The sequence below is a fragment of the Cervus canadensis genome, chromosome 26, assembly GCF_019320065.1.
Source record: "Cervus canadensis isolate Bull #8, Minnesota chromosome 26, ASM1932006v1, whole genome shotgun sequence".
In the NCBI taxonomy this organism is placed as follows: domain Eukaryota; kingdom Metazoa; phylum Chordata; class Mammalia; order Artiodactyla; family Cervidae; genus Cervus; species Cervus canadensis.
In genome coordinates, this window is record NC_057411.1 from 5,184,117 (window position 1) to 5,206,034 (window position 21,918).

The 21,918-nt window shown below is 43.3% G+C and overlaps 1 protein-coding gene across 5 annotated transcripts in view; it reads right to left on the reverse strand.

Annotated features, from left to right (window-relative positions):
* Nucleotides 1-874: 874 nt before the first annotated feature.
* HOPX (HOP homeobox) overlaps nucleotides 875-21,918 on the reverse strand; it is a 31,085-nt gene continuing 10,041 nt past the window's right edge. The window contains exons 1-3 of one of the 5 annotated variants that reach the window (XM_043448247.1): nucleotides 9,978-10,099; nucleotides 9,407-9,566; nucleotides 875-1,679 (exon numbers count right to left, since the gene is read on the reverse strand). In XM_043448247.1, coding sequence (XP_043304182.1) covers nucleotides 1,602-1,679; nucleotides 9,407-9,550 — 222 coding nt within the window. In that variant the 5' untranslated portion in view covers nucleotides 9,551-9,566; nucleotides 9,978-10,099 and the 3' untranslated portion in view covers nucleotides 875-1,601. The other 4 variants (XM_043448246.1, XM_043448249.1, XM_043448248.1 and 1 more) reach the window with 4 other exon arrangements.

Here is a 21,918-nt window from a genome sequence, read left to right on the forward strand (position 1 = left end):
CCCATTGTCGGTTAAGAGTTCAGACGTGCACGCCAGCCTCATTCTAGGCTGGGCTGGCAGATACTGCTAGTGGCCTTTCCACTATCCATCCTCCCCTTTCGTCTCCTTACCAAGAGAACCCTAATTTTTCTTAAGGCAGCATGATGCCCAATTACATATGCTCACCTTCCCAGACTCCCTTGCAGTCGGGAGTGACCATGTGACCCAATTCTGGCCGATGAGATGTAGGTGCAAGTCCCTAGGTAGGGGCCTCCAGAAACTTTTAAAGGGAAGAGTCTTACCTTGCATTTGCCTTTGTTTTTTCCTTTTTTATTTAAAATGCACCCATCTGGTCTCCATGAACACAAAAGCCACATGCTAAAGATGGGAAAGTAGGAAAATAAAATGACTGCAGTTTCTTGTCACCCTTACCTGCTGATGATGTCTTACGTAAAAACAGTCAATTAAACAAACATATAGAAAGCCTATTTGGTTAATCCATTGTAATTAAGTTACTGTTCCATGCACTCAAACATAGTCTTAACTGATAGACCCCGCTAAGCCGTTTCATGTGCCATGTATAATGGAAAATGGATGCAAATCGACTGTAGAGTTTTTCGATCAGTGCTGCTCAAGCTTTCATGTGCATGTTCATCACCTGGAGAGCTTGTTGAAAATGCAGATTCTGATTCAGTAGGTCTGGATTGGAGTTGAGATTCTGCACTTTTCTCACAGGCTTGCAGCTCATGCTGATGACGCCAGTCCTGGGCCACGCTTTGAACAGCAAGGATTAGAAAATGACAGCTCTTTTGTCAGGCTGCTCCTACGCTAAGCTACTCTGCTCTCCTTTGATATGCTTGTGATTCAGGTAAAAATCTGCAGAGGACTCAATGCATTTTCACAAAATGTTAAGGTTTTATTTAGAACATCATTTCAGAGACAAAAAGCAGTTCATGTTGTTTAGCAAAATAAATCGACAAATGTATTTAAATAAGGGAAATTCAAGACTTTTGTGGATTTTTCCCCTTAGTTATTTGATTTTTGCCAGTTGGAATTTCTGTCTTCCAGCCTGAGTGCTTTCCAAGTTAATTCAGCTATAATCCAAGGAATTGCTTTATGAAATCCACATGACTCAAAGTCCCTCTGTATTCTCACTCAATGTATTAAATGAAACACAAGGAAAATGACTTAGTGGAATTAGAAGGAAATACGTCTTTCTCTTGGTCATGTTGTCTTTTCAACAGAAGCCTTGACCATTCTGAAATGGATGTTAACAGTAAATTGTTACTGGGAGGTGATGGTCAAAAGGAAACTTAGGTGGTTTTTAACACCATCTGTCATCATGACTCAAAAGGAAATGCCAGCCACATCATTTGCAGCCACACCTCTGCTTTACACAGAAGCTGCTGCACATAGCTTCCTACGTGCTTGCACACAGAAAAACTGTTATTATCTTCTCTAGTTATGTACATTTTAAAAAATACAACATTGTGTTAAATAGCAGGACAACTAACAGTGGGACACAACAATGCTACACTGAAAAACCAAAATAGCTTGATGAAGCTGAGAAGAGAAATAGCAGATGGTCTTCATGAAGGGGAGCGCCAATGCCCACCACCTCCTCAGTCTGTGACGGATCTGCACTCAGAGGGTAGGCCTTCAGACCGCCGCCACTGGGCCAGGCGCTGCTTGAACCATTTCTGGAGGAGGAAAATGTGCAAGATTACTTGTCATAGATTGAAAAATGTCCATTCCCTTTCTCCCTTTCTCAGAGTAGCTTCTGTGACCCAGTTGTAAAAAAGGAAAGTAAGAATGAGCCCATGGGGCTGGATCTTCTCACTGTGATCCTTACCTTTCTGCCTCGGGCCCTTTGCACATGCTATTTCCTATGCTTAAATAAAACCTTCTCACTGAAGCCTTCCCTGACCATTTTATCTAAAGTAGATTCTCTATCCATCTCCTTAGTCTCTATTTTAATACTTGGTTACCTTCACAGAACTTTGAATATCTGTAATGAATTCATTAACTTGTGCATTCACTTGCTTTTAGTCTACATTTCGTTCTAAAAGATAAGAGCCATGAAAGCAGAGTCTGCATCCGTCTTATCACTATTAGCCCCTCGCATAAGGGCTTAACAGAGATTAATCAATGTTTGTTGAATGATAAAAGAGATCAAAGCATCTCCTTGTTTCCCCAGATAAATCTATATAGCTGCTTTACCTCATCAATGTGGGGTGATCCCAAGGGCCTCAGTCATCCACCAGTGCTTCGTTAGCATTTGTCGAATAAAATGAATGAAAAACTAAGCACTGGCCAACCTTGGGGCACTTCTTTTGGGGGAATCTATGGAGGGGTCTGGCCCAGTCTTTCCTGCTCCAGGGCCGCTGAGCAGTGAGGAAAGATAGAGTAGAACTCCCCGTTTACTCAAAATCTTCTAGATTTGTGTGACCCAAATATTCATACCTCACAAAATTAACCATGGATTTAGAAAAGGCCCAGATGAAAGGCTAAAACATTCTTCGTATGTTGTAAAACTGCCTTACAACATATCAGTCAGTTCAGTTCAGTCGCTCAGTCGCTTCTGTCTCTTTTTGACCCCATGGACTGCAGCATGCCAGGCTTCCCTGTCCATCACCAACTTCTGGAGCTTATTCAAACTCATGTCCATTGAGTCAGTGATGCTATCCAACCAACTCATTCTCTGTTGTCCCCTTCTCTTCCCACCTTCAATCTTTCCCAGCATCAGGGTCTTTTCCGATGAGTCAGTTTTTCACGTCAGGTGGCCAAAGTATTAGAGTTTCAGCTTCAGCATCGGTCCTTCCAATGAATATTCAGGACTGATTTCATTTAGGATGGACTGGTTGGATCTCCTTGCAGGCCAAGAGACTGTCAAGAGTCTTCTCCAACACCACAGTTCAAAAGCATCAGTTATAACATACAGAGATGCCTTTATTACACCATTGAGATTATACCACTGGAGAAGGAAATGGCAACTCACTCCAGTATTCTTGCCTGGAAAATTCCACAGACAGAGGAGCCTGGAGGGGCTATAGTCCATGGGGTCACAAAGAGTCAGACACAACTGATCATAAGTAAGTGGTAGTCGCTCAGTTGTGCCCGACTCTTTACGACCTCATGGACTACAGCCCACCAGGCTCTTCTGTCCATGAGATTTTCCAGGCAAGGATATTGGAGTGGGTTGCCATTTCCTTCTCCAGCGGATCTTCCCAACCCAGGGATTGAACCCAGGTCTCCTGCACTGCAAGCAGATTCTTTACCGACTGAGCTACAACATGCTTGTATATTATTATACCACCGAGGGGTGAGGAATTCTGCAAAGGGGAAATGAGGAGATCCATGCTGGGGAAGAGTCTGGGGTATGAACAAGGTTGGCCAGAAGGGATCTGGATTTTTAAGAAAACAACATTGAAGAGGGAAGAGTAAAGGCATAGAAGCAGCCAGCGTTGATCGACATGGGAGACGATGAGAAGAAGGCTCTATGGGAGGGACGGAACCTCTAGGCTTTACTCTCCTGTTCTTCCCAACCTTTCACACAACGTGACACACCGTTTCTCCACCTCACTGCTTGAGCAGGTGACTGCTGGGGGCTCTGCAGTCCTGGGCCCTGCCAACAGGAAGCTCTCTTCTAACCAACTGGCTCTGAGAACTTGAGGAAGTTAGAGCGCCAGTCAGCTCAACTATAAGTGAAGAGGGAAGCTTAGGGAGTTTCTATTGTCCTGTTTGGGTTTCTAACACTTACCTATTCCTGGGACTTCCCTGGTGGTCTGGTGGTTAAGAATCCACCTTGCAATGCATGGGATGCAGATTCGATCCCTGGTCAGGGAACTAAGATCCCACATGCCTGGGAGCAACTGAGGCCATGCACCACAACTAGAGGGTCTGTGCATTGCAACTAAGCCCCAATACAGCCAAATAAACAAACACAGATTAAAAAACAAAATGAACTTAAAATGTACCTATTCTAGGGGCCAGTAGATGAGGGGACAGAAAGGAAGCAGAGAGAAGGAACACAGCTGTGGGACGGACGCCAGACCTGGGATGTTCTGATGGAGATGGTGTGGAGAGTGTGTGGGGACACTTAGATGTCTCTGACTTTGCACAGCCTCCCAAAAAACAGGGTGGGCTCCAGGGCCACGCTGGGGGAGACCTCATCTCTACAGAGATCTAGGGAGTCAAAGGGCACTTCAGCATACACCCAAGATGAGAAGAAAGGGCAAGGACCACAGGGGGAGGAGTGCTTCTGTGTCTCAAGGCCTGAGAGCTTGAAGGAAGCGAGGAGACAGGATGGTCGAGGGTCTGCACCAAGGCTCGGCTGGCTGAACAGCAAGGGACCACGCCTCTATGTCACCCTAACTGTTCAACAGCGTCTACACACTGACTTCGTTACACAGTCACTGAGATCTGTGGTCTTACACACCTTTGTACTATTGGTGTGGCAGCTTATTTCTCTTAGGGAAACCTTCTCTTAGGGCTTGCTTTCTGGATGCAGTATTTCACTCCTGAGGGGTCTCCCTCCTTAAGGAGAATAGAGAATTCATGTATTTTTGGTGGCCTTAACCAATGTTCTGGGTTTCCCTGGTGGCACAGATGATAAAGAATCTGACTGTAATGCCAGAGACCGGGGTTCAATCCCTGGGTGGGGAAGATCCCCTAGAGAAGGCAATGGCTATATACTCCAGTACTCTTGCCTGGAAAACTCCATGGGCAGAGAAGCTTGGTGGGCTACAGTCCACAGGTTCAAATGGAGACACACGTGAGCGACCAACACTTCACACTGCAGCCCATGTTCTACTGCTAAAGATGGGCATATTCGCTTCGGTGATCCATACGTGTATTTAGTTAACTCTGGAATCTGGTGTGAGGGCATTGTGGTTCCAGTCTCATTAACGAGGTGCCTCTGCAGGGGTTTTGCGGCTACAAGGTCTGATTCAACAGAATTTCCAGTTACTAGAGCTGAATAAACGGCAGAGTTTTACAGACCAACTAATTAAAATTTGGAGGGAGAAAGCCTCATTTTCTATCAGGATTCATTTAGGACAAAATGATTGAGCTGGACTCATTCAGAAGAGCCAATTCTTACATGAGTAATGAAGCAGAATATTAATATACAGTTACTGAAAATAACTTCAGCAATGACCACATCTGTGAATTGGTGAGTTGGCATCCAAATGCTTAATAAATTGAACCCTAGCATTGGGGGATCAGGGAGGCTCAAGAAAAGCTCAGCTATTTTCTAAAGATATATATTTTAAATCACACACATGTATAATAATTTAGCAAACCAGCAACAAAAAGCATTAAACACCTTGCTTGCTTTTTTTCACCTTCAGAGTGAAATCTTATCACATCTCACTCATGTCGAGACTAATTTTCCACCTGGTTTTTCTCCTCTTCTTTGTTTTGGTCAGTCATCCCCTGGGAAAGACATTCATCCCTTGCTTGCTTATAAATGGATGCCCTCATTAGCCTCACCCACTGATGGAGATTTATTTACTCCAAGGGAACAGATGATAATTAGACCCTGTGATGTAGAAGGGTTAAGGCAAAATAACATTGTTCCTATCCTTTTCTCCAGTAACTAACATTTCATTCTTTTTAGGAGGAGACCTTTAAAGGTTTTTTTTCACTGATGAAGCATCTAACAATTAAAACCAGCGTTCTGGGAAGAATCCCAGGATGTTAAAAGGAGATAAAAATTCTGGAAACCAATCTAAGAACCAATGCCAACTACACTGGGATTGAATCAGTGATAATAGAAAATGGCAGATCATCCTAACCTCCCAAGGGACTGAGGAGAGCTTTCCCAGCCCCTTCTCACACTGACTTCAAAATAATAAAAGACACAGGGATTGGGATTCTGTAAAGTTTATCTAATTTAAATATAGGGGAAATCTAATTACTGTCATGAGAAAAAAATCCATTCTGGGACTGAAGCTGAAGCTCCAGTACTTTGGCCATCTGATGCAAAGAACTGACTCATTAGAAAAGACCCTGATGTTGGGAAAGATTGACGGCAAAAGGAGAAGGCAGCAGAGGATGAGATGGTTGGACAGCGTCATGGTCTCGATGGACAGGAGTTTGCTCCAACTTTGGGACCTAGTGAAGGACAGGGAAGCCTGGTGTGCTGCAGTCCCTGGGGTCCCAACGAGTTAGACATGACTGAACAACAAGGATCCCAGCAAATGCACCTTAAAAAGTTATTCCCATTAGAGCATCCTTCACGTCACGCTGGGTTCCTGCTGGTGTCCCCTCCAAGTAGAGAACATTGTCCTACAGTGCAACAGCCATAAAGGTGTCAAAGTCCCCAGTCAGGGGACAGTTTAACCTTTTAGTCCCTCTTACTTTTGTCAAAGTATCAGCAGTGTGAATCAGCTTGAGTTAACTGTTAATATCTCACAGTAGCATAGCATGCTTATTTTTCTTTTTCTAGTATTCCTTGTTCTAGGAAAAAGAATATGAATCCAATTCTGGAAGTGGGTGGTATTAGGCATAAAGGGAGCAAGCATGTGAAATAAATATTATCTTGGCTTTGACGATCTGTTCTTATGGAAAAAGGCAACATTAATAAAGAAAAGAAACAGAGAAAGCATTGATACCAGACACTGCCTATACACAGGCCCAGCACACGTTGGCCTCCATCAGTTATTTAAAGGGTCCCTCCAGGGAAACCATTCCCACCCACCAGTGCCCACGGGGGTGGGAGGGCTGGCAAGAGGTTAAGGGGATGGCAGTGGGTGGTGGGGAGGACAGGAAGTTGGAAGATGAGATCCAATCTGATAAGAGACGACAGAGGGTCACCTAGGAAGCCTCTTCCTCTGAAATTGGTAAATTTCGCCTCTCTCTGAGCTCTGGGGTCTCAGATGCTTCCTTGTGGTTGGTGCTGGAAGACAGAGGGGTAAAGCCAAGCTGTGGCAATGTTGGGGAGGAAGAAGGTGTTGGCCTTGTGGCAGGAAAAGGAAGCGAAGGGCCCTGCTATGAGGCTGACTCATCCCGCCAAGGCTCACTTCTGAGCTGGGTCGACCATTTGCCCATTGAGGGTGGAAGAAGAGGTGAGATGGGAGAAGGGCTGCCTTAGAGGGTGGAGGAAACTGCTGTGTAGGGGCCTGAACTGGCTGACCTTGATTACAGAAGGGTGCCCTCTCTTTCTTCCTGCCTCAAACCTGATTTCAGTTCAGTTCTCTCATATAAGATATATCCTGAGGAAAGACTGAATGCAGCCTGAGATGACTGTCATTTATGATATAGTTTTGTTTTTTTTTTTTTTCCCAGGAAGAAAGAGAACATAAATTGAATTTTCAGTCCTTTCCTCCCACCCCACCCAGTTGTTTCCATTTCTCTTCTGTGGGGAGAAAACAGCAAGGTGTTTCAGCATCCAGGCCAGGGGGCCATACTCCCAGGGAACAGATCCCAGCTCTGCCACCTCCCAGCTGTGGTCTTAAGCAAATTATTTAACCTTTCTGTGTCTCATTCCCTCATCTGTGCGATGGGCCAAAAGTACCTACTTCACAGCATTGTTGTGGAAAACAAAGGATTTAATACTTAGAGGATACCTGGAACAATAGGTGGCACGTATCATCTCTTCTAAAGGTCAACGTAATTATTCTGTTTTACGGGTAAGGGAATGACAGTAACTTGCCAAGGGAGAATCTGACTCAGATGATAAAGAATCTGCCTGCAATGTGGGAGACCCAGGTTCAATCCCTGGGTGGGGAAGATCCCCTGGAGAAGGGAATGGTGACCCACTCCAGTATTCTTGCCTGGAAAATCTCACAGACAGAGGAGCTTGGACATGACTGAGTGACTAACACTTTCACAGAGCCCACAGTGAATCCACAGCTTTCTTTTTAAGAAGTTGAGTTACTGTCTCTCTGATCACTCCTCTTTTCTAAATATAGCGTGGGATTTTAAATGACAAAAGTTCAGCAGGCTGCCTCCCGGGGAAAGAGGGGGTGGTTCACAGAAACATGAGCTGTTAGACTTGGGTTACACTAAATCACCTTCTATTAAGTTCTGGTTCTGGTTAGCCAGACAGCTGTTTCCTTCTCTAAAAAGATACGTTTGACTTTCTGTTTGACCTCGGAATGGGAGGATCTCCTACAGGCAAATTCTCCAAAAAGTGTTAGTCCAACTCTTTACAACCCCATGGACTGTAGCCCACTACGTTCAAAGGCTTAGTTAGTAAAAATCATTTTGGACTTGGGATCCAAGATGTATCTTGGGGTCTTGATTCTAGGATCCACTGAAGCACCCATTACAAGCTCTTAAGCTTCATCTAAGTATGATTCATGGTGAGGAGAGAAAAAATGTCTGATGCCCTGGTCTATAAAATGGGAAGAATAAGAAAGTCTCTGCATTAGATTTGAGACTACTGGTGTGAAGTGCTTTGGGTTCCCATGGGAGAGATGCTAGAGGAGTTCCAAGTGGTATTATCAAGCATAACTAATTGTCTTTCCATGACCAAAGGGAAAATAGAAGTCAGAGTTTAGGCAAGGGTTAAAAAACAAACAAACAAAAACCAGTCGGTTGAAGAAGCCAGTACTCCTTCCTGGGCAGTGTTACATTCTCTGTCCTAAACGATTTTCAGGATAATACAGAAGCTTTTAAAATAAATAAATCAATGCACTTACAGTGACCTCTTTCTTCACTCCCTTCAGTTGTAATGTTAGATGTCTACCTTGTCAGAAAACTCCAGAAAAAAAAGATCCTAGATCTCCTTAGAGCCGTGGAATTTTTAAAAATCAGAACCAAATCTCCCTGACTCCCCGCAATTTTAGTTCTGCAGCTGAGCGGAAGCTGCAGCGAGATGTGGTGGCAAGAGCATGCATAACGACCTGGGCCATCATGACAATTCCCTCCCTCTGAATCTGTTTCCTCGTTTACCAACCCCGAGGACTGAATTTAGAGCTTATCACTAGGATCCCGTCCAGCTCTGACACTCCCGCTGGGACTGGATTCGTGGACGCCGGGCTCAGTGGGCGCCCACGGCGCCTCTCCGGAAGGTTTCGCTCAGAGCCCAGAGGAGAAACTAAACCCGGGAAAGCGAGACAAACGTGGGCCCAGAGACGCGGCTCCCAGCCCGGCGGGAGGAGAGCGTGCTTTCTCTGGCTGTAGGGGAGAGAGCAAAATCAAGCAGACGGGAGGGTGGGCGTGGGGTTTCTAAGCAGCTCCTGCGGGAGACACGCGGCTGGGGTGCAGGGCAGACCCGGCGCGGGTGGAGCCGAGAAGCAGGGATGCTGCGCGGGAAGCGATGCAGGTCTGGGCTCCCGGGGTGCGGCAGAAACGCTGACAGATCCGGGGGAAGAAGGCCAGGCGGGAGCCGAGGGTGAGGGAGGCCCTCCCCTTCCCGAGATCGAGGCTGTCCGGAGGGGCGACAGTGTGGGCGCGCGGGGCGCGCGCCGGGGCTCACCTGGGTCTCCTCCTCGGAGAGGCCTGCCTCCGCCGCGATCAGGCACAGCGTGGTGGGGTCCGGGTGCTTGTTGACCTTGTTGAAGTTGTACTCCAGGATCTCCACCTGGTCCTCAGTGGGGCCGCTCGCGGTCTCGGTCGACATGGTCCCGGCGCGGCTGCTGGGGAGGGAGAAGCGGCGGTGATGAGCGAGGCTGTGGGCAGGGTGCAGGGGGGAACGGCGATTCGGGTGCAGCGGGTATCCAGCGCTGCAGGCTGTGCCGGGAGCCTGCGCGGGGCCCTTCCGGGGGCGCGCCCAGGGGGTCCCCCCGTAGACCTGCGCGTCCTTGGGCCTCCCCCCTCACCCCTGTTTTTACAACAGGTTTCCCCGGGGCTACTGCTCTGGGACAACGGGAGGAGGAGGCGGCCGCGTCCTCCCCGCCTTGAGGCTTTAAGGAAGGAGTGGAGGAAGAGCGGCGGTGATTTTTGAAAAACCGCCTTCAAACGCTTCCTCCGGGCAGAGGGAGCTGCCCTGGGGACAGTCCTGACGGAGAGCTGGGCTGGCAGCCCGGTTCCACGGCGGGACTCCTCACCCTTGCAAGCCCTGCTGCCTCTAAAGCGGTTTAGCACTTTGCAGCCTCTCCAGGGAGGGCGGTACACCCCACACCTCCTTCAGAGAAATGACCCAGAGGACAGAAGTTACTTTTGAAAGTTGGGAAACTGGGGGCGGCGCTTTTAATCTCTCCCTTTTACAATGGAGATAGGTCCGCAGCGCTTCACCCCTGCACTTCCCAGGGCCAGGGACTCCGCTGCAGGAGAAATTTCCACCTGAGGGCTTGTGTGAGTCACCCTGCAATCTGCAACCTCCTCCATCCCTTTAGCCCAGGTTTTTCAAACTAAAGGTGTGAGTAGGAAGCCTCCTGTCAACCGGCTGTTCATGGCCCAGGGTGGCCCGGACATGGTTCCGGCAGGGTACAGTAGAGCCCACTTCACTATGAACCTCTTTAGATGAGGATCTCCAAAACAGAGCCCAAACCCAGCTGAGGAGGATCTACAGCAACTATCTTTTAAATCAGACATCCCCTGTGATTGTATTAAAAATAACTGCAAAGTCAAGAGAACAGGTCTTTGACCAGCTTCAAGGTCTTCTATATTTCCTTACTTTAGAGCCAAACATTGCTCTAGCAAGGGCTTCTCAGATGATGTTAGTGGTGAAGAACCACTTGCCAATGCAGGAGACATAAGAGATGCAGGTTCAATCCCTGGGTCAGGGAAGATCCTCTGGAGGAGGGCATGGCAACCTACTCAAGTATTCTTGCCTGGAGAATCCCATGGACAGAGGAGCCTGGTAGGCTGCAGTCTATGCAGTCACAAAGTCAGACACGACGGCAGCAACTTAGCATGCATGTATGGATTGCTGTAGCAGATTTGAGGCAACATGACTTCCTGCGGCATGTCTCATACTTAAGTAGCCTCTGAAATGGGGCTAAAAAATGGCAGATGTGCACCCCTCCCCTTCCCCTAGTTTAAGATGTATTGAGATATAGGAAGTTAGAGTGTTCAAGTTCTTGGCTGAGGACTTGGGACAGACAGGTCAGGACTTGCCATCACTGACAGTAAAAGACAAGCACATGTGTGGGAAACACCTTGGTTTGTTGTTTTAACAAACAATCGCAAAATCAGTCAGCACGATCCTGAGTGGATTTTGATGTAGTCTGTGCCTGAGGGTGAGCCGCAGTCCACTGACCTGCCTGCATAACGTCCCCGAGGCTGTGATACACTTTTCTACCGTGACCTGCATCCTGGGCTCCCTAAATGTTTTTTCCGTCTCCTCTTGGTCACTTGAAGAGGGTTTCCGGTGAGACAAGAAATCATTCTACTGTGAGAGATCCTGGGGTCAAACCAGTTGTTAGGTCATAGTGAAATCTCGGTGTTTTTGGGCAGTTCTGTGCTCCCCAACTTTAAAATCTGTCCCAGTGATGCCTGTCACAGTGCTGAGGCAGGAAGAGGTTAATGCCAGGGCGTAAATGCCTCTTCTCCTGTTGGTACCTGTCCGCCTCTTTCTTTGACACAGAACTTCCAAGCTGGAAAGAACCTTGGTGCCCAGCATCCTGGAATGGAAAGCCTTGGCTTCTGTTTCAGCACTGCTCTTCTAGACCCTTCTCAACAGGCCATCCTGTCTTCAGTTTGGCAGAAAAAATCAGGCAGGGGCTTGTTGCTATTTTGAATGGGCATTGACTGACCTCATAGGATACCCACTCCAGCCAAAGCTGCCCACTGGAACCACCCACCACTGCTCATTTTGCCTGGAAAAAAAAAAAAAGAAAACACAGGCAAGAGGAAACTGCTGCCTCTGAGTTTATTCCTTGCCCTAGAAAGAATCCAACTATTTCCAGTCACACAGTTAATGGTGGCTCTTCCAGGAAAATTTTTGCTGCTGCTTTGTAGAATCCCTGGTCTTCCAGAAGTGTTCATCAAACGCACAGATTTCTAAACTGAGCTCAGATTCAAGGACTGTTCCTCATGTACTCTTTTCCTCTTTTCGTTTCTTAACCATTATTATATGATTCAAAGGTGACACGTTATTAATCAGGTGCATTTTCTCTTATATTTTTGTGGCTCCCTGTTACAGGACTTCGCATGAGGTTTTATGGATAGGTGCACTTGGCTTTAAAGCACTCCTTGAGTTATTTGACTGAGGGCATTAGACTTGGTTGGTTGCTATGGGAGGACCATTAGAAAGTACCTACTTTTCTAAGGCACACCAAACAAACTTGATTTCTAGAAATGAGGATAGAAGATCTAACCACAGTAGAGATCTCTACCTTTTATTCCACAAAACTCAGTCTCTGTTGTGTCAGTTCTCTTTGGTTAACATGTGTTTGCTGATCCTCCTCCATTTCTTCTTTCCCTCTCGTTCTCTCAAAGGAAATTTATAAATCACATCACCCTAGTAACCTTGGCCTTATAAAACTTCTCAACTCTTTCCAGTAAGGAAACGGTTGAAAAATATCTCTGAAGGTAGTCTAAACAATGTCAGATGAAAGGAACTAAAAATATTTTAAAGCTTCTTAAACTTTACTCAGCATAAGTTGTATCGTTGCTGTGGTTATTAATATCTTATGAAACATTCAAAGAGTCCTGTGGTTGTGTTTTCTTTTGTGGTTGCAAGAAGACAATACATAAACCTTTGCATGAGGTTAAATGAAAACTGCTGGCTTTTTTATAAATTTCAATGCCTGGAGAGACATTTGTGCCAATCTTACAGCTTTACCTTTGTCCCCTAATCCTATAGCCATTTACTTATTTTTTTTTTTGAAAGCATCTACCTATATGGACCAGGTCATGGAGAGTGTTACTAGCTGGAACCTGCAGAAATCCCTCTGGGCTCACATTTACCATCTTCTCTTCCCCTTCCCAGCCGTTCTGACCTCTCTGTAATGCCGCAAATACCAAACTAAGAGAAAAAGGTTGTCAGTGGCATGGGATTTCCTGGACTTTTCTGGTGGTCCAGTGGCTGAGAATCCTCACTCCTAATACAGGGGCCCTGGGTTCAATTCCTGGTTGGGGAACTAGATCCCATAAGCTACAACTAAGACCCAGTACAGTCAAATAAATACATGTGAAAAAAAAAAGTGATCAGTGGCAGATTCTCCTCATAAACCGTCCCATGGTGAACCGACAAAACCAAGGAAGCAGAAGGATCATTCTTCAGGGTCATGTCCCAAGTTACTTTAGCCTGTGTCTCCATGTTCACTGTGGGCTTTCTGGGAGCAATGAGCTCCTGAAGCATTCTGTATTTTCCTAAGTGTAAACAATAACAAGCCACCATTTCTCCAAGGAAAGTGGTGGGTCTTTGGAAGCAGAGTTTTCTCCCTCGTCACTTACTGAGCTACTCCGGATGGAGTGCCGGGGGGATCGCCCCGGCTGCCAGTGTCTCTCAGAAATTGACACACAGGGGTAGAATATTGATCTGCTTCCTCAGGCTAACACAAGGCTGTGTTAAAGGAAAGGACTTTTCTTGTTTTCATTTGTTCTTCAAATATGAACCTGGTGGTTAATGTCTTTAAGCTTAGAACAGTAGTTCTCATGCGTGCTGGGACTTACAATCACCTGTAGAAACATCCAGGACCACTACAGACCTTCTGAACCAAAACCACACCGTAGGAAGCCAGCATGGCAGAAACACGAAAAGTATTTCGGCTCGCACAAGCTTTTGCAACTTAATCGTTAAAATAAACTATAAACATTTAGGACTTCTTCTTTCTTATACTGTAAAGATGCTTTAAAGTACCTTCTAACTCTGCTGCTGTATATCATCTCAACACTTGAGCAGACAGTGGGTTGAGGTAGTTTTAAAGGAATAACTCCTAAAAATACACATTGGAGAAGAAATTTAGACATTACACTATACCTTTACCTTTACACTATACACTTTACCTTTCATATGAATTATCACGAGAAATTTCACTATGCTTTGAAAAATTCAGAAATAATAAAATACCCTTTAAAAATCTTTTTCAAATAGAACATATCCTTGGGCTTCCCTGGTGATTCAGTGGTTAAGAATCTGAGATCCCACGTGCCGAGGAGCATCTAAGCCTGTGTTCCACAACTCCTGAGCCCATGCAGCAAGATAAGCCATCGGGATGAAAAGACAAGCCGCCGGAATGAGAACTCAGAGCAGACGATGAAGAGCAGCCCCGGCTCACCTCAGCTAGAGAAAGCCTTCATGCCGCAGCAAAAACCCACCACAGCCAAAAAATGAAATAAATCTTAAAAAAAAAAATTTTTTTTTCTTTCAAGCTTTTTCTTTTTTTTAAATTGGAGTACGATTGCTCTACAATGTTGTGTTAACTTTCTGCTTCACAATGAAGTTTATACATATAGCCCCTTCCTCATAGAAAAAGACATTCCTGTGTTAGACTAGAATTTTTTTAAATTTATTTTTGGCTGGGCTGGGTCTTCTTTGCTTTGCATGGGCTTTCTCTAGTTGTGGTGAACACGAGCTTCTCTTTGTTGCGGAGCACAGGCTTCTCACTGTGGTGGTTTCGCTTGTTCCAGGGCACAGGCTCTAGAGCTCGGACTCAGCAGATGTGGCCCACGGGCTTAGTTGCTCCACGGCATGTGTAATCTTCCCAGACCAGGGATCCAACCTGCGTCCCCTGCATTGGCAGGCAGATTCTTAACCACTGAGACCCCAGGGAACTCCAAGAGTAGAATTAAGACAGCAGATCATCATAAGGAAAATTCCTTCCAGCCTATTACCATACAAATTTCCATAATTGATTTAGAAATCAAAGATTACATTGGAAGAGATTTGTCAACCTTGACAAACGATTCTCTAAATTCTTGAATTTTCCAATGCAGGAAACGCTAAATTTTAAGTTATCATTTACATAGACAATTTATGTAATACAACTGAAAACTGAACATTAGATTATGAATACACCTACACACATAGTATCATTGCTGTCTTCAGATAAACAAGGTTCCAAATCTAAATAGGAAAAGACTTTTTAATGCTATATTGATTACAATTTTACTTGTTTAAAAAGAGGAAAATACAACAAAATGTTAACAGTGTTTATATCTAGACTGTGGGACTACAGATGACCTAAAATTTTTCTTTTTTATATTTTTCTCTTTTTTAATATTTGTTACCTTGAAATTAGAAGATTTAGTATTTTTCTTTAAAAATTATTTTTTATTTACTTATTTTTAGTTTTAAAAATTAATTTATTTATTTTAATTTGAGGCTAATTACTTTACAATATTATGGAAAAATTAGTTCTATCACATATGTATGAATCCCTAAAAGAGCTTTTTAAAAAGTTTTTATGTTTTTGAGATTTATAAAAACAATATCACACTATATATAATTCTGTGAATTGCTTTGTCCATCAACATGTTTCCAAAATTCATTCATATCTTAGCATGTAGAGAAGTTCATTCATATTCAGTTGTTTCCATTTAGTGAATATACTACAATGTATTTATGTCTTTTCCTGTTGGTGAATATTTGGGTTGTCTCCAGTATTTTGCTATTATGAACATGGTGTCTCTTAACATTTTTGTATTATGTTCTCTGAAGCACTTTTAGGAGGATTTCTCTAGGAGTGGAACCGGTCATAAAGTATGTTGACTAGTGGCTTTACAACATTATACCAACTTCTTTTCCAAAATTGTTGAACAAAACTACACTATACCGCTCATACATACACTATTGATATCATGTATAAACTAGATAACTAATAAGAACAGAGGACTCATATAGCACAGGGAACTAATATAGCACAGGGGACTAAATAGCTAATATAGCACAGGGGACTAATATAGCTAATATAGCACAGGGGGCTAATATAGCACAGGGGACTCATATAACTAATATAGCACAGGGGACTAATATAGCTAATATAGCACAGGGGGCTGATATAGCTAATATAGCACAGGGGACTAATAAAGCTAATATAGCACAGGGGGCTAATATAGCTAATATAGCACAGGGGGCTAATATAGCTAATATAGCACAGGGGGCTAATATAGCACAGGGGACTCAGTGCTCTCTGGTGGCCTAAATGGGAAGAAAATCCAAACAAAAGGGGGATATATATGTATAGCTGACTCTCTTTGCTGTACAGTAGAAACTAACAACATTGTAAAGCAACAATACTCCAATAAAGATTAGTTTTAAAAAACTGCAAATGAAAAAAAAAGAAAAACTGTGCTGCTACCAGCAGTGGACACCATTTCCTTTGCTCTACATTCTCATCAACACTTGTATTGTCAAACTTTTAAATTTTTTTCCAAAATGGTTAGGTTTTTTTTTTTTGTCCACGAACAATATCTAAACCTTCTTGAAGCTGTTTATGTTTCCATCCTGCTTAGCTTCTTGATGCTCTAAGTTTCCATATGTTCACTATGTAGTGTGTAAAAAGAGTGTTTCCTGCTGGAGCCCAGAAGGAGATGTGAGGTATTTTTGGAGAGTTTAGACTGTCTTCAGGCTAGCTCGTTATTTCCACTTGTCACCAAGAACAATACGAAAGATGGATGGAAAACTAATTACAGCAGACCTTTTGTCTGTATAATGCTAAAAATGTTTCTATCTTTCCTTCTACAGAGCTTCTGGGAGTCAGGACTTGACTCTGCACTTAAAAAATGTGTTAACCATGTCAGTTTATTGTTACCGCACCCTTAAAGCAAATATCAAAGTCTCCAGATCAACACAACAGAGATGGACTTAAAATGACTGAATAAGGAAGAAGAAAGGAGGTAGGGATAGGCAGGAAGAATAAAAGAGATTATTTGGCTGTGGGCTTAAAATAGGATATAAACATGTGAGATCAACTAATGTGCTCAGTGTTTGAACTGCAATACCATGATCATGGGGGTACTGCCTTCCAGTTTAAAAGCGGGTTCCTATTAGTTCTTTCAGTTTTGCTCACAATCCTCTTAGAAATCAGAATGGAAGTGGTCCTGTTTTGTGGTCAAAATGGAGAAGGAAATGGCAACCCACTCCAGTACTCTTGCCTAGAAAATATCATGGACGGAGGAGCCTGGTGCAGGCTACTGTCCATGGGGTCACAAAGAGTCGGACACGACTGAGCGACTTCACTTTGTGGTCAAGAAACGTTAACTAACTTATCTACAGCATCAGAGGAAGACTCAGAATTCTTTTTATTCTGGCCACAGCTGTAACGTCAGCTTTTGATGTGATGAGCAAGATTGATGCCTACTTCCAAAATGCAGTCTCCTTACACTCTTTTGATGTCACAAAAATTCTAAGATATGATTAAATCACCTACTTGGCTCTTTGAGCTCCAGTTATAGTCATGGCCTTTCCCTTTAGCGAAGAACTGGAACTGGGGCAGCCAGGCCATTTCTGACTGACTGGTCTCTCCAGTCTCATTCCCTTAGTGGTGGCCACAGCCCAACCCTCTTGCAGAATTCCTCACCTGTCCTGGGAAAGCCCTAGTATCTACACCAAGGCAACAGAGAGAATGAAGTCACCCCCTTTCAAGTTTTGTTCTGACTCCACACTTTGAAGTACATTTTGGGGAAACATTCAAGTTTTTCTGGGAAGATCTGAACTCTTAAATTCTGATCCAGCGTAACAGCTATGGGCACACATGGAACCATCTGCCAGCTCACAATGACAAGCACGCTTTATTCTCCCAAAACATGCTGCACTTGACTCCCTGGGGCAGGAAGGCTGAGTGCTTGAATTCATTCATTCCAACTGGTCACCAGCAATGCTACCATCCCAAGTACCTCTCATTTCTCAAAGTTTTGTTAGGCGAAGGTATCATCAGATTTAGTTTTCAGTGTTTCAGCCCTGCTCTGGGGTTGCATATCTCTTAGGAGTTAAGCCAAGACTTAAAAATATGAAATGCTGCCTTGCTTTAAGTTCTGTATATCCTATGTACACTTTTATTTGGGTTCTGGGTATTTGCTAATTCGGCTTAGTACTTTCCAGGTCCTCCTCTTTAGACTTGCTTTCCTCTTGCCTTAGAAGCTCCTCTATTTCAGGAAACTCAGCAGAATTAAAAGCAAACTGAAACTTGAGTTAATGTAGTCAAATGGTCAAACAACTAGAAATCTTGGGCATTAATTGTTTGAAATATCACTTTGCTGAGCCTGCATATTTCTTTCATGGAAAGAAGGGGTAGAATAATGCACACCTAAGTCTAGTTCACAGCTCTGTTGTAAAGTTCATATGATATCGTTGTAAGGAAAGTGTTTCTAAACTGTAAAGTGTTTGCTTATGGAAAATACTATTTTTTAAAGTAACTAACTTATTTGGCTGTGCCGGATCTTCCTTGTGGCATGTGGGATTTTAGTTGCAGCATGTGGGATCTAGTTCCCTGACTAGGGATGGAACCCAGGCTCTCTGCTTTGGGAGTGCAGAGTCCCACCCACTGAACCACCAGGGAAATCCTTATGCGTGTCTTCATGCTAAGTCACTTCAGTCGTGTCTGACTCTTTGCCACCCCATGGACTGTAGCCCGCCAGGCTCCTCTGTCCATGGGATTTCCCAGGTAAGAATACTGCGGTGGGTTGTCATCCTGTCCTCTAAGGGATCTTCCCTGACCCAGGATAGAAGCCATGTCTCTTGTGTCTCCCGCACTGGCAGGAGGGTTCTTCACCATTAGCACCACCTAGGAAGCCCCAGTCCTTGTACTATTGTTTTTTAAAAACCATAGTTCAGTAGGACATCTTCTGGGTAGCAAACTGATAAGAATCGTAAGTTTTACTCTTTCTGAGTTTCAATCCCTTTTTTATCTTTCTGGAATGGTAACGCACAATGGTTGAAATCAGAACCTTTAAAAAAAAAAAAAAATCAAATGCTGTATATATTGCTCCATCTTAAGAGATATTCCTAGATGGAACTTCTCAGTACTAACCAGATGGGGGTGGCAGGTTTTCTCATTAGCAGTTCTACACATTGTATATTGATTTGAACTTAGCTGTTGATATTTTCCATAAATATTAGTTTCTTTGCTCATTCCTCACCACCACTCCCTAACTTATACTTTCATCTACTAATGAGAAAGCATTACTAGGACAGAAGTTGAGTAGTGAGGAAGTTAATAAGCAGGAACAATTATTCTATGAATTGGTGAGTAGAGTTTTTGAGTCTGTCTTAGCCTATGAGAATAAAGACCAAATTGAAGTCGTTTTGAAATAATTTGTTCATGGGCTTGTCTTCCCCACCAAATTATAGGCTTTCCTTGGTGTTTATGTCATCTCTTACACATTTCCATCTCTCCAGCATTCATTAGGCGTGTCTACCACTTAATAGGTGCTCATTGTGTGTCTTTTGAACTGAATGTAGCCAATGTCACCTGGCATGACTTGATTTAGGATAAAAGTTAGGAAGACAGTGCTCTATGTTTTCAACAATCAGGACCGGCCATGTTTAAAACCAAAACATAACACTGGAAAAATTAACATTCTAGCCTCCTAATAATGCCTTTTGGTTCTTACTGCCCCAAACAACACAGAGCTGACTCCTATTTTCGAATCAGATACAGAAACCTCACAACAACGTATGTATTGAGTAATTATTATGTGCCAGGCACAGTCCTAAATGTCTTAGACATATTGACTCATTTAATTGTTAGAAGAACAATAATACTATGTGATAGACACTCTTATTGTCTCCACTTAATACATGTGTAAACTGATGGAAATTATACACTTCCCCCAAGGAGATGTGTATAACTTTCTCCAAGTCACAAATCAAGTGAGTGGCAGAGCAGGCATTAAAACGCAGAAAGTGTGATTTCTGCATCCATGTTTTTAACCACTACACTGCCTTTCCTCTGTGCACAAGTAGCCAGGTAGATAGAAGCACCTTGACAGGTGATTGCGGGAAGGGGGCAGTCACGCTGAGTGGTGCTCTGGGGAGGAGTGAGGCTGTGTCCCCTGTCTGCTCCGGTTTCCGTGGGGTGGGGCTGGTCTGAGAGCAGAGCTTCCTCCGTGTGACACGCTTCTCAACCCTGGTGACCAGACATGACTCTGACCCAGCTAAATGGATTAGTTGTGATTTCAGTTAATACCAGCAGCACCACCAGTCAGGCTAGCTTTCCACACTCCCCCCCACATGCTCTTCTTTAATTGGTACAGATGTAATTGAAAGATGACATTATATGAATAATACAGTATACAAATGAGAAAGAGTTACAGCATCTGACAGAATGGGTCAGATGGGTTGGCTCCAACCAGATCAGCTGGATCTTAATGAGTATTGCTGCTATTTTTAACCCTTACATGTACACAGTTTTGTTGACTTGATTAAGGAACCTCCTAAGACTATTGTTGGAACAAATCCTTCAGCAGTCCAGACCTTCTATAGCCATTTACAGAAAATAGCAAGATATGAAAAACTGTTGGAAGTGAATGACTTCCAGCAGTGAATTAATCATTAATTAACTCTGGACATAAAATTCTTTGCCTGAACACTGAGTTCTTTTCACTGATAGCCCAACTCATGTTCTAATCCAAAGATTTGTATATGGAAACATGGGAAAACAGTGAAAATCAATAATAAAACCTCAGACTCCTTTTGTGAAATAAGTGGAGCACTCAGTGTACCTCCTTGGAAAGAAATTGGCAAATGAAAGAGGGCAATCCCATTTCCACAATCTTCTTAGAGGAGATCTCCATTTTGTAAGCAGGTTGCTTTTCAAAGGTTTACTTCCACTATGATTGTTATGAATTCAGAAATTTTTCTCTAGAAATAATACTATAAACTATAGTATTATAATGATAGTAGATAGAATCCCAGGCTAACCCACAAAAGGGAGTGTAACTGAAATGCTATAACTAGAAAAGAATAGAAAATAATCCTGATGAATTATACTAGTGAAATTTAATAAGAAATCATTTCTTTATTTTGAAAGCAATGCTTAAAAAAAGGAGTGTTAATTAAAATTTGACTTAGAGAGATGAGGTTTTGGTGCAGATATGAAAGGGGTTTGGCAGGGAAAGTTTTGAGAATATTAGAGGCTTATAGCACAACTTTGATGCATGTGAAGTATGCAGAATAGTCCCTGACACTTTATTGGGTGTGCAGTGAAGGCTTATGATCAAACGCATGTTGATTCAACTTTATTTTCACTCCAAAATTATGGCTTTTCTTTGTCTTGATATGAAGGCATAGTAATTAGAACTACATTTTGTCTGTGTGTCCTAGATGAACTAAGGAGGGGGAAAGAGGAAGAAGAAGAAAAGGGGAATGTTGAGAAAGACTGATGTGAAAAGTAGGTCATCTGGGATACGATTAATGATGTGAATGGTAAAGAAAAAGACAGAGGTTACGTTGCATGGTCCTCTCCTCCTTATCCTTTTGCCCAAGACACAAGGAAGAAGGGGGTAGAAAAGATTTTGTGCCTCACATTTCCTTAGCCAGTCCCTAAGTGGTGCTGTCAGACAAGAACAGTTTAGTTGCTGGCCAGAGCTCTTTGTAGGTGGGAAGGGAAAGAGAAGCAGAAATAAAGTTCTTTCGAGTATGTAGCTTTAGTTAAAGAGGGAATGTTTGTGTTTCTTTAACAGATGAATTATATGTAGGAGATACATGTTAAATCCTCATGAATGAGTGAAAATACTAAACTGGTATGGAATAATGGAAAGATCACTGAGCAAGAAGTCAGAGCTGATTTCAACTTTAACACCTCTACTTAATAGTTACACTACCTTGGCTGAGGTTTGGTTTTTTTGGTTTGGGGATTTTTTTTTTTAACTTATTTGAAATTTAGTTCTTGTCTCTGTAAAATGTGAATAAAAACTTCCCTTCCTGCCTATTTACTCTGGTTGTGATCCAGTGAAATTACTGAATATCATGCTCATGAAGCAACTTAGAAAGCTGTAAAATAACATACACATTTCCAAGAGTGTTATGATTATTTCTTCAGCCAGAAAAAGTAAAGTTATTGGGTCAGATGACCTCTGAGATCGTTTTTCTTTTTAAATTCTGGTGATGAGAATGGCCTGGGTTTTGAATTTTCATGTTATTCTTCCTCAGCAGTTTAA